The sequence below is a fragment of the Sabethes cyaneus genome, chromosome 3 (assembly GCF_943734655.1).
Source record: "Sabethes cyaneus chromosome 3, idSabCyanKW18_F2, whole genome shotgun sequence".
NCBI classification, from domain to species: Eukaryota; Metazoa; Arthropoda; class Insecta; order Diptera; family Culicidae; genus Sabethes; species Sabethes cyaneus.
This window is the reverse complement of record NC_071355.1, coordinates 239,243,763-239,257,628: the sequence shown is the minus strand read 5'-3', so window position 1 is coordinate 239,257,628 and position 13,866 is coordinate 239,243,763. Positions and strand designations below refer to the sequence as shown.

The 13,866-nt window shown below is 40.4% G+C and overlaps 1 protein-coding gene across 1 annotated transcript in view; it reads right to left on the bottom strand.

The window, feature by feature from the left end:
- Positions 1-13,866, bottom strand: part of LOC128744691 (dachshund homolog 2) — a 119,841-nt gene that overhangs the window by 33,449 nt on the left and 72,526 nt on the right. The window contains exon 3 of the mRNA XM_053841860.1: positions 7,734-7,912. Coding sequence (XP_053697835.1) covers positions 7,734-7,912 — 179 coding nt within the window. The remainder of the gene's footprint in view (positions 1-7,733; positions 7,913-13,866) is intronic.

The window sequence follows — 13,866 nt, the reverse complement described above, 5'->3', positions numbered from 1 at the left end:
ACCGGACCGATCGACGAGGAAATGCGCAAAATGCAAAGTGGAAATGTATGTTGCGGTTGCTTCATGCGCAAAGTGGCCAACAAATGGGTGGCGGGTGCGAGTGTGCAAGCAATTGATACATCGGCCAGTTGGAGCTAAGTGGCGATGATTACTGAAATATTCCGTTTTCTGACGAGGCTAAGCTTTGGTAGGGTCTACTAGTTTTGAAGGGGATCCAGGGCAATGGTAGTAGAACACAGGCTAGTAGTAGAGCGCAGGTTGATGGTTTTACATTTGTATCTTCATATGACAAAAGCAATCGAAATTACTGTTTGTCTCTTGAACTGCATTTTCCGGTGCGAAAAAGCAAGTCATTTTTACTAATTCGCCTTCAAAAGCCCAAAAGAATATTACTCTGTCAAAATGATTATGCCCTTCAAACTGGAAGTTGAAGGAGTATGCAAGGAAAAGTGCCAGTCAAATCTACAACGCAAACATATTTACAAATACTTTAACAAAGCTTTAGAAATTGATCGAAAAACACGACAGTGGGCCTAGGTTCGCAGGTCCGGAAAATCACATGTACCAATCGATAAGGTGCGTAGGAGTGAATGTGACGCTTAACTTTAGTCGTCTGTTTCTCCGAGATTGCTGAATCGATTCGTACGCCGTTACGCTTGTTTGAAAGGTGTTATTCGCCTCTATTCTATAATATCGATCGAACCCGAATCGGATCAGAAATTTCGCTTCGATCGGAATACAACGTATGCTATAACACACGTCGATCGGGATGCTTCTGATCGGAACAGGCCCGTTCATAATGTAGAATTGAGGCTTTTACCTTGTAGATTATTGAACTATTGAATTGATTTGTGAACCGACGTTTCGTTTAGAAGTAATAATGTAAAAAAATTACGTGAAAAGATTTTAATGATGTTAACAGCAAACCAAGTTTTGATAGACTATTCACGTTAAATCTATGTCACATGCCAGTTCAACATTAAAGACGTATATTGAGGTAAAAACTTGGACCACGATCTGCACGGACTTCGGAGCAGCGTTCGATCGTATTAATCACGACAAATAAAAAATAAACTTTGATTGCAGGTCAATGTTGATGTCCGCCCACTGTGTTCCGGGGTACGATGCTGGTCTGACAAGCCAGTCGTATTCATATTATGCATACTCCATAAATTAAATTGTAATTCAATTGTATCATAAAAAGGAAAACAGTAACAATAAAACGAAGCCTTTCGATTTTGGTAATTTTATCAATTTGTTGTGCGATGGCATAGGTTATCTGAGATTTTAACCTCGGAGCTCACGGGAGCAAACCACGCTTGCTCTCATGCTGGCCTTGTGAAACGCGAGTCCGGGGGAAACGGTCTCGTGGTATTAATATTACTTGCAGTTTGTGAACATCACAAATCAATGCGTCGAACAAGAAATGCACTAAATTGTTAATACACTCAAGTCTTTTTTTACACTGTTTGTTTTTTTTCGATTACTCGAAAACGGTGCAACTAAGAAACTATTTACAATCTACGTGATGAATGTCGAGTTACTCCCAAATGTATTGAGAAATAAATGAATGGTCTCTAAGTTACCCCGTTCTTAATACTCAAAAAACTAAACCGTGTAAAAAAAGTACTTGAGTGTAATTCTTCGCATCAGTCAGTTCCTCACCAGTTTAGTTAATAAAACATTGGGGTACCAAACGAAAAAGCGTGGGTGCAACCGAAAAAGCGTGAGTTTGCTGCAACGCTTCATCTTTTATCTACTCGATCGGTTTTATAGAAGCAAAGCAGTACGTTGCCGACGTTCGCACGGCAAGTCTCGGCTAGCTTACTTTCCAAAATAATTTACGTCACGACCGCATATAGTCATATACAAGTAAATAAACCAGAAAATATATGCAGTGCATGTTATAGCTATTTGAACAACAAAATTATTTCTCAAATTAGAATTTTATGTAGTTGCTTTTAAAGTTTTTAAAGTATTCTTAGCACCAATCTACATTTTTTGGGACGTCGCGTTACTATTAGCTCTCGCGGAAATTTTACTTAACAAGACATGTTAGAGACATATTATAGTTATCAGACGCATTATTGCTCAATCTTAGTAAATAGTATCACATCACATCACCCACACAGACGGTGTGGCTCCGTGGAACACGCGAACGGAAAAGGCTTCTAAGCGTATACGGAAAAGTGGGCTTTATCATTTATTCGCCTGATTTACTTCAGACTAAACAAACAACATACGTTTAATCATGGCCCGACAGCGTGTCTTTTAAAGAAAAATCGTCTCGCGATGATCTTACTAACTTACTTCTACCAGCATAGAGCCGAGGTGGCTATTGTTGTATCAAGATCTCCACTCCACTGTACTCGGTCCTGGGCTACTCGTCGCCAATTCATTGAGCGTCTCGACACACGACAGTCGACTTCAACCTGGTCTAGTCACCTAGCGCATTGGGTTTCCCTCTATTCTTGGTTTCGGTGGAACTCTTGAAGAGAACAGATTTAATTGTCGTCCGGCATCCTTGCGACGTGGTCGGCTCACCGTAGTATCCCAACTTCCCAGCGTCAGGTGTACGATGAGAATCTCTCCAAGTAGTGCCTGTAACTCGTGGTTCAAACGCTTAAGCCACTCAGCGCTGTCCGTCTGTACTCCGCCAAAAATAATCCGGAACATTTTTCGTTCTAATACGCAAGTGCACGTATGTCTTCCATAAGCAAAGTTACTATCTCAAGTCCGTAGAGAACTACTGGTCAGATTAGCGTTTTGTACATCGTCAACTTTATGCGACGGCATATGCTCCTTGATCAAAGTGTCTTGCGGAGAGAAAAGCAAGCTCGACTTCCAGCTCCAATGCGTCATTTAATCTCCGTATAGTATTATTATCGACGGTGACCAGAGATTCATGAACTCATCAACAACTTTCAGTTCATTGCCGTATGAGGCGAACGTTATTTTCTCTGGAGACCATTCCTACCATATATTTGGTTTTCGATGCATTGATTTGAAATCTAATTCTCGTAGCCTTCGGTTTTAGTATGGCGTAGATTGCCTCCGCCGTCCCAAAGTTTCTAGTAATGATATTGAGGTCGTCTGTGAAGGCTACGCGATGCGATGCTCGTTCGCGGGATCACATCCCCAATAGTGGTGTTGAATAAAAGCAAAGCAAAGCGGTGGGATTCAACGTCCTTTCTAAAACTTGACCCTTCTTTATCGACAGACTTCGCAGTCCAGCTCCATGCCGCAACCCTCTGAGCGATTCGAAGCGACTCGAGAGGACCCCCAAAATACACACATAGCACATCACTCGCTCCAGCGCAGCTGAGATCAGCCGCGTCAGTTTATCCGGAAAACCGTGCACCGATACTGCCCCACGAATTCTCTAATTTTGCTATTGGGGATAGGTGACGTAACATAATTTGGGAGAGCGCCTTGTAGGCAGTGTTAACTAGCGTAATGCCGCTACAACAATCGCCCTTTTTGTAGATGGGACAAACCACACCTTCTATCGACTCCTCCGGCAGTTACTCTTCCTCCCAAATCCTTGAAATTATTCAGTAAAATTCCGTTACTGGAGTTTCTAGGTCATGTCTTTAGAGTTCTGCCGGAAGTCGGTTCTTTCCGGTAGCTCTGTTGTTCTTCAGCTGACCGATTGCTTGCCGGATAGACTGAGAACCGGCACGCTGTCATCGTTTGTATGCACTCTTAATGCACTTGTCGTATGTTCTCCGTGTACAAACTGATCTGCGAAAGAACCCGACACGGGTTTGAAGTTTTGTCAACTCGAAATGGAAATGCACCTCTATCTCTACCAACGTTTACCATGACGTGTCAGAATCTTGAGTCAGCACTTGCGAAATGTTTGCATCTTTCTTTTCCTCTGTGTTCACGAATGTATCTGCTTTTGACGCTGAAGCTGAACAAGCTACGTTGAACGTTCCCGAAGGATTAGTCGACCTCGATATCTTTGAAATAACTCCATTGATGATTGTCGAAGCTGCACGTAAATTGAAACGATCTTTCTCCGCTGGACCCGATGGAATTTCTGCCGCCTTTTTTTCTCGTTGCGCATCAGAATTATCTGTACCACTTTGTCGCGTACTTTTAACAAGTCCTCTATCAAGGTAAATTTCCTGATACAGTTGGATTTCGAATTTGGCACGGTTCGATTTTGGCATGCCTCGATTTTGGCAACAAAAGTATTCGTTTTTGGCAACACAAGATATTTCACTTCCAAAAATTGCTTAAATATGAATCAGTTTCCGCATACATCCTTTAAATGACGAAAAAATGATACCCTCAGTATGTTTGTGAAAAAAAAGTTACGTGGTTTCAAACAATATTTTTATTGCCGTAGGACTACGTCTTACCGCAGGGTGTCAATAACTTATTTGCACCGGACGGATATCTCTTGGCGGGCTTTTTAGAGATAAAATGGTTGCAAATGTTGATTAATTATATATAGTGAATTTTTAATGCATTTACATACAATTTTTACACATCAAAAAAAGGTCTCGATTTTGGCAACATAGGCGACACCTATTTGTTGCCAAATTCGAAATCCTACATCTGGAAACAATCTTACATGTTCTCCGTCCATAAGCGTGATGATCGCCGAACTACAGAGGTATTACAAGAAGGTTTGCTGCCTCTAAGCTTTTTGAAATTATCGTCAGCACGGCAATCCTCAATCATACTAGGAACTACATATCCATCTACCAGCACGGATTCATGCCAGGCCGGTCGGTTTCAACTAATTCACTCGACTTCTGTTCAGTGAAGGCTGCATTCGACCGGATTAACCACCGCATCCTCTTGCGAAAACTGCAGCGTCTAGGAGCCTCGAAACGACCATTGTGTTGGCTTGGCTCTTATTTACGTGATTGAGTCTTGCAAATCAAGCTGGAATCTACCGTTTCATCTGTGTTTACTAACAAATCTGGTGTTCCCCAAAGAAGCAATATGGGGCCTTTACTTTTCATCCGATTCTTCAACGACGTCGCGTTACTACTTGAAGCCGGTTGCATAGTTGTTTATGCCGACGGTCTCAAACTGTATCCCAATGTGCGCTCTGTCGACGATTGTCATCGGTTGCAGAATTTACTGCCTTTGTGAACCAGCGCAAGCTAAATTACTTGATTGTGAGTATAGCCAAAGCTGAGGTAATCACGTACCATCGCAGACATAGCCCGATTGTGTTTGACTACCAAATCGACGGAAGTTTCCTCCGGAAAGTCGCATCGAGCTTGTAACGACAATTGTGAAGCTCTGTGTTCGGCAAACAATGCTCGGGTACTTTTTCAAAAGGACGTAAAAAATTATTTTCTTTTGTTAGTCCTACAGCAGACAAAATGTTATTTTTTCAGGCATCTTTTCTTCTTCTTTTTCGTTTTCTCAAGCTGTGTTTTGTTTACGAAACTCAAAAGTTATAAAAGTCTTTGCAGGACGACGACACTATGCAGGCGCTTGCGACTTGCGAATTGCGACGCTGTTCGTCTGTCAGCGCAGCGTGTTAGCCGCGATTCTCAACGCGGGTATTCGGGGAAAGGTTCCGTTCCTATGGAATAGACCAACTTCGTTGTTTTTAATGGGAAAAAGCCGAAAAATTTAGTGTAACAGCAACCCTGTAACCCCCTTATTCGCTGTAAAATTGGCGGTTTACATTAAAATTTACTTTGAAAACAGTAATATTCATGGTAACTTCAGTGTAATTTTTATTAAGATTTTCACTGTTTCAATGTGGTTTTCGATGTTTTCTCGTCAATAGCCCGGATGTACTTGGCAAAGCTGCGTGGCCATGAGCCTCTGAGTCTGCCTCTTCTACGCTGTCTTTGCGGATTCCAGTCGAGTGCTTTTCTGCAGAAGTTATTCACTCCTTCCCTCAAGGGGTGTCCGATACGCTTCCACCTACGTTCACGAATGGGAAGATGGCGGAGAGGACAAACAGGAGAGTAATAATGTATGTTCAAATGAAGAAAGAATGCTTTGTTTCTTGCATTATTGGAATATCCATTACGATAACAGATATGCAAATAGCTGGGATACAAAGGGGCCCCGAGTAAACTCGGGCACTCAGGTAGTAAGAAATTAAGGGGACATAAACGACTAAAATTTTCAAAAAATTCATATTTTTTTATTTCAGATTTCGATTCTGTAGTCTTTTCCGCTTGTTTTGATATTAGTTTTGTAATGATCCGACCATGGGAGGTGGCCGAAAAAAGAATCGAGCACATAGCACACAATCTCGACGGAATAAAACGCTGCTCCTGTAAAACCACGATTTTTAAACTTTATGAACCTTTTTCTCAAAAACTACCCAACGTAACGGAAAAAATTTTTTTTTTTGTTTTGTTGGTAGAAGCTTGACAAAGACTTTTATAACTTTTGAGCTTTGTAAACGAAACACAGCTAGAGAAAAATGAAAAAGAAGACAATTTTTTATTTTTTCAACCATATTTTTTTTCTTCTTTTTCTTTTTTCTCAAGCTGTGTTTAGTTTTAAAAGCTCAAAAGTTATAAAAGTCTTTGCCAAGCTTCTACCAACAAAACAAAAAAAGTTTGTTCCGATAGGTTGTGTAGTTTCTGAGAAAAAGGTACATAAAGTTTGAAAATCGTGGTTTTCCAGGAGCGGCGTTTTATTCCATTGAAGTTGTTCCACGCCGCACTGATCGTTTTTCGGCCACTTCCCGTGGTCGGATCATTACAAATTTAATATCAAAATAAGCGGATAAGACTGCAGAATCTAAATCGGAAATATAAATTATGATTTTTTCAAAATTTTTAGTCGTTTATGTCCCCTTAAAGAACTAGGTCGCAAAAAAGCCGTCGAAATCTCCAATATCCAAAGATCCCATGTCCCGTACAAGTTCCTTCGAAATCCGTTCCGTGCTTGAATCAGAAAAGAAACCCTCCCCGGGGCCGGAACCGGTCATATGGCCTCTGAGAGACATGAGATGATCGCCAATTGCTATTTTGTCGATTGCTGATGTTTTTTGATATGCGACACGACATACTTTACTGATGCTGAAATGTCCCTGTAGAAGGCTAGCAAAAGAAGCTTTGATTGAAACTAATCTGAACCTTTCCACAGTCAAAAATTTGCGATTTTTTGGGTACTAAAGTAGTAAAACACTATCTTTTATAACTAAGCTCTGATTCAATAGGGCTGTTAACAGGTTAAAACAACAAGGGTGCAAATATTATGTATTCCGACGGATCTCCATGCCAATCTAAATTGTTTCGATTGAGTTATTCGTCCATTTGATTTTAATAGCAAAATAAAATCAGAGCTTAGTTATAAAAGATAGTATTTTACTACTTTAGAAGCTTAAAAGATTCACAATTTTTACATTTTTGAATTTTTTAACTGGCAATATTTGGCACAATCTAGTAAGAAATTCTCACATTTTTTCAGAAAAATGTTGATGGGTATTATATTTTTTCTGTAAGTTCAAAACATTATTAATTTTAAAAATGTTGATCTATTCAGTATATAATATTTAAACATATAACAATATAACATATAACAATTTTAAACATATTTAAAATTGAATATAAACCGAAAACAATCCCAAATATAAAAAAATGTGATATTTAACTGAGGTTTGAAGACAAAATATACACAAATATAAAAAGCAGACATAAAATTTTGGCGAACTATGGCTGCAAGTGTCGATCACTTTCAGCAACCGTACAGCAGACCATCGTCCGTCCGGTCCAGTGATAGGTACTCACCGTTCAGATGTCCGTTCTCGTACACGAACTCGCCGTTATCCAGCCGGTGCTTCTTGATCTGGGAGGCGGCGGCGGCGGCCGCATGGTGGTGCGACATGTGCGTCCCCGGCATCGACAGTCCGACGGGGCCTCGTTTCGGGGGTCTGCCGGGCCTAGAGCTGTGCGATAGCAGAGAGTTACTGGTGTTAAGACAGGGTTTTCGGTTAGTACAAGCTAGGCGCGAGCTGATTGGCTTACAGACTGAATGGCGGATCTCTTTCTCTCTTTGCAACGATGCGATGTATGGAATATGTGGGAGGACGGGAAGGGGGAAAGGATGGCGTGAATGGTTAGATGTTTAGTATCGAAAAAAAGCAGTGCGATAATTATAAGCTTTTACGAAGCTTCTATTTTCCCATAATAGAGTGTGCGTCCGATCAGTCAATGTCAAAAACACCGAGAAGTGGGCGTTTGATGAGCGCCTCCTTCGATTCATTGTTTGGACAGCTTTGCGAAAGATATCTCCTCTTTTCTTCTGCCTATTGATAGTTTGACCCGCAAGCGTGCTCAAAGTGAATGACTGCAAGTACCGTTCGATTTGTTTCCTTCTCAAAACAAATTGCGAGTGAACCAATGTTTTCTATCTACCGTTTCAAAAGCGGAAATTTTCGAAAATACTATGCCTCACATATTGTGAAGGATTTATGATTTCTGTGGAAAAAGCAGTCAGCTTCGGCTGCGGCTGCAGCCGGTAGGAAGAAGCCCGACTCTCGGAAAGGTAAAACACCAAGTACTTGTAATTGCAGGTTCAAAGTTTGATTTATGCATTTTATTATCTCTGGGTTTATTATACGATTGCGCGCTTTCTGTTGGGGACCAGCGAAACGAAGCAAAGTTCGGAGTTGGATCTGCTGTTCTCGCGCGCCGGTGGCGTAGGTACCGGACGGTAGGATGTTCCGGCAACGACTTCCTACTGTGTACTATTTATTTCGAGTAGCGAACTCACGCTCCTGGCGCCGATGGCACGAACCGTCAGCGTATAAATAAAAGAAACTTTTCTCCTCCGACCCTCCGAGAGCTGCTGCTGTTGCTGCCGAGCTGAGCTGCAACTGCACCGACAGTAATAGTACGGAACAAAAACCTTTCTCGTAGCATCCGTGAATTACAGGAATAACGAAAAGAATATCCACGTCGAGCTTGATTTATTTCGGCGTGTAATAAAATATTAATTATATTTTCTACAAATTAATTTTCAAACATAAATATTCCATTAAAGCCCATTTCCCCTATTCATAATCCTTATTAGCCGTGTACTGCTGGTCCAGCAAATGCCGTGGAGGTAAGTGAGACAGGTCCAAGAAGATGTTCCCGTTTGCACGGCCAGGGAGAAAACCCGAACACCGGAGGATTAGATACCGGAAAAATGTGATGTGCACGACTAAACCTTGGCAGTAGAGAAGAAAAAAAAATCTACCATCGGCAGTTGGACACCGAGAAAAATACCACCCACAGATTTTCCAAGGCAGCCCGGAGCAGGCGGCTGCGGTAGCGATTGTTGCCGGTTCCAAGCGGCTTACTTTCCTTGCACGCTTTATCACCCCTCCCCCACAACGCCAGCATGCAGCACCGCAGAGCACAGTGATAGCATTAAGGCGACCAAAGTCGATTGGAAAGAAAAGATGATTCTATATCTAGGAAGAAAAAAAACACCACCACCAAAAAAACACAGCCTGCTACCATTGATACCAGCGCTACTGTACTGTTATTTACAGTGAAGAAGACGCACGCGGGTAGAGACGGGAAGATTAATAGAATTAAAAGTACATTGGCAGTAGAGAGTAGAGGTACTGGCTCGGCAAGGGAACCGGGCAAACAAAACAACCCGGGCGAAATATGAATGGTTCTAAAAGAAAGCAACTTTGCAAATTAAAAATTAGAAATGGATACATAAATAACGCCGAAGCAAGGAAAATGTTTTCTTTTCACTTACAAGGTGGAAACTTTTCCACCGCCCGTCCGTCCACACCGCGTACCCGAGCTGGCCCAGCTCCACGGGGGTGGGAGTTAAAAGTTGTTAAATGACCGCAAGGGGAATAGAGTGGTGCGGGTTTTGTTTCTGTGGTTTAGCGGAAAAGAAGGATTCGGTGGAATTCGAGTGCGGTCTGAATTAGTTCGCGGAATTATTGTGACATACAATTTAATTAGACCTGCTGGTGTCCGTGCTTTTAAAAACAATTTGGTTGCTTGAATGGCGCAGGAAGATAGCCGAATAATCTTTTTCAGTCAAATTAGTAGAATTTCTGTAGCGTTAATGGCATAATAGTTTAAGAAATAAGGTATTTTGCAACGTCGTCGTAATTGCCTATTCCCGTCCTATCCAACACAAATTACTAAAAATATCAGCATTTTTATGACACACAATGCAAAACTAGTTATTCTCTAATATTTTAGTTAGTTGTCTATCATACGCGATCAATCAAAGTGAGCTGAGATCTATTTAAATGCTTTTTTTCATTAAAGAAGTCCCACCAGCCAAATTCCCTACGTTTTTCGTGCAACGAAGAAGAAAATGTCGACTAATCGTTTTAATTTCCGTCATTCATAAATGAAAATAACTCACGCAACGCATTGTCGTTATTCTACAGCCAGGAAAATTTGCCTGACCTGCAGAAATTTTGTAGAATTACATTTGTCATGCCGTCCTACACAAATACATGCGCGTTAGCTTCGTAAACATTGTTGTGATTTTTAGTTCGGACGATGAAAAATTTTCAAGGACGGATTTTAAAACGATATGACGAATTTAAGAAATAAAGTCAGTTGCCTAATTTCAATAATATGCTTTAATAGTCGCTTTTCAGTGATTTCAAAGTTCACGGATCGGAAGGTAAGTGTGTTTCAGTCAAATCAGCACAAGAACTTTTGTAGTATTCATTAAATCCATCCAACAAATGATGAAAATTAGAATGGCTTTACGTATTACGACGGGAATTAGAGAAAAAAAACCTACTACTATATAATTTTGTGCTGAAAGTCGTAACCGTCTATTTTACTTTTATTTTATTGCCTTTGCACTTCCTTTAAACACATTTTGCCATTCGAAATGATAGCCATTAAAGTTTAACAAGAAGTTTTGCAAATTACGATTGGCGAAAGACGCAAAACTTAGAAAGTATGAAAGTTTATTTCTGTTCAAATTTCTAATACTTTTGGATCAATTGGAAATTTATTCACTTTTGACATAGATAATAATATATTTACTATGCATAAGGCTTATGCAAATTTGAAAAAAAGTTTATGTCCTACTCTCAAAATATTGTTGAAGGGGGGGGGGGGGGGGGGCAAGAAAAAATAATAACATCAAACATTCAATAACTAAACAAAAGAGAAGAAACCAGCGTATATCTTTCCATATTAATAAAAATTTAATACAGATATTTTGTACAGTACTTAAATTTTAGCTCAAACCGAACCAAACGTCGATATTTTTCGACCCAAGCACATAATGTAAGGATCCTGGTAGAGATGAACCAGTTTGATCATAGTGTGAAACTGGCAGTTTAGGTCCCTGCCACTTTTTTACTTGAGTCGCATATACTGTGCTGCCGACATGTTTTAAGAAAACAAATCTCTGAAACTATTCACGTTTGAAACCGCTTATTTCTTGGTCAACCTTTTAGTCATGAATATCAGGCCATTCATTCCTCTGTTGATGCTTGTTCTCCAACAATAACGTGTTGACCTTCGCATATTAAGGATGCAAACTGTTTCGTAAATTTCAAGTTTCGAACACTTCAGTCACATCCTTCCTGCATGCATCCAATCCATGGCAAAGAACTGTATCTCTGTGTTTTACGTTCCTAACATCCAAAATTAGGGTACGTACTTGGACACTTTACCAAATAAAACAACCAATTTGGAGCTCCTCAAGCACCAATAGCTGATATTCCGGAGTGTTTAATTTGTCGTGTTTCTATCTTATGTAGTACCTATGACGCCAACTGCAATTCGGAATTTCTCCATCAACAGCGGTACAAAATTTCACTCATACAGTGTTTGGTTGATTTTTGCCTCCATCTAATTCAGTTCTTTTAAAGGAAGTTGAATTAAAATGAAAAGAACGAACGAACGCAAAACTGTCGCCTGTGACTTGCAATAGGAACCATAAAGGTTAGTTAGTGAAAGAAAGTTGATCAATACTAACGGGATAATTGCTTTAACTTTGCACATATTGGATAATTTATAGATGTAAACTCGTTGAACTGTAAAAAATCTGCTTTTCACTAAAGAATGCAACATAATAATATAACATTTTATTTTTTTGCCCCTTCACATTTCGGAAATTTTTGAGGGGGGGGGGGGGTGACAAACTTTTTTTCAAATTTGTATAAGCCTAATGATCATAAACATTAAAAAGATTAGGCTCCGCGAAAAACAAATTTTCTGCAATACAGGCATTTGCGAGTGGTAAAACCGGTAAAGAATCCCTATTTGCGACACCTCCAAGCACTCCCAAGCTCGTGGACGATTGAAGAACAAATTTTTAATACAACCGCATTTTGAACCGCGACAATGCCAGACCTCTTGCTCCATACGTAGAAAAACCCGAGACCCGAGATTAGAATCTTGGATCTATGAGCAAGACGTTCTGTACGAATTTTCTGTGGAATTCATTCACAGATAGTCTCTATGGAGCATTTTTAGTTCGGCCGGGGAGCTAATTCGGAACCGATTTTTAGCCCATTTTAGACCGACCGCTGATTGAATCAATTTATAAATAAAAAATCCCTATAAAACTCTATCTGGAAACGTACAAGTGTGAAGTTTTCGCCAACCCGCCATATTCACCAGTCATCTAGCTTCCGCTTGTTCAAATCGATCAGACTTTTCTGAGAAACATTGAGAACTTAAAAAACCTTTGCAATCTTCATCAAAGTCTATCCGAAAATTTCATCTGGACCGTCGGTTGTGTTTTTCCGGCCCAAGAAAAACCTTAAAATAATTATAGTGTAAATTTCTAGGGATCTAGTATCCAGATCGATCTGATTAAGCCGTACTTGGCTGTGAGCGTAATCTCGCAAAGCTTCACTCAATATAACTGAGTGTGACTGAAGCAAGCAAACACGATTACTTGCAGTGAGTTTTTTACGTAGAAATACCGCGTCACAGAATCGTGTTTGATTGGCAAGGACCTTCTTCAGCATGGAGGAGGCCGTTTCATGAACTCCAATTTGGTAAAGACGGTAAAGATATTCGATTGCAAATGATTTTTTTTCAACATCTCTCGAGGGGGAGAATAAAAAATATACCCCATCGGACTCATTACCTTTTGCGGGGTCAACTCTCTTTCTCAAGCTACATTAACGCTAACCGGATTCGTCTACTAATTCGGCGCTTTGTACCGTTTGTTACGAACTACCTTAATCGCACGCAGTTCGGTTATGTTCGGTTATACGGCCAACCGCTGTGGTTATAAGGCGATGCGGCAAATACAGCCTGCAAAAGGTGCTGAAGAGTATTTTTGTGTGCGGGGACACTCCCAGGACAAACTGTATGGTAGCCTGTAGCCAAATCAAGCGGTCTTCAATAGAGTACTTGCAACGAACTTTTACAAAGTGGCTCAAAAGGCCACTTCTATGGCCCTACCTCCCCGAGTCCCTATGAAGTTTAGCGATGGAGTAAATCACAATGTGACGATTTACTTGAGGATCCATCTTTTGTGTTCCCGGGATGTCTAGTGGCATGGCTGATATTAACATACGGCATCATTAAACGTATTTCATCATTCTAGCCATCAAATAAAAACAAATTGATATTTCCAACATATCCATCAACAGAAAATGTCACATTAATTAGCTGATTGTCGTACATTAATGCAATAGCATCTCAGAGTTGAAAGTTATTCTGATTTTACGGGTTAATTCTAGGCAGATTCATGTTAAGAAACCTTTGGTTTGTTAACCTTCCGTTACTCGCGCCAACTTTTGTAACACGAATACTCGCTCGTTGTATTTTGTACAACACTCTTTATCTCGGAATATCTCGAAATCTTGTCTATATAGCAAGTTACTGTCTTCAGCAAAGTTAATCAGTAGGCCAAGACTTTTCGGTTAGGGGATAGAATTTCATAAGTTTATCACCAGGCGGCGCTAAA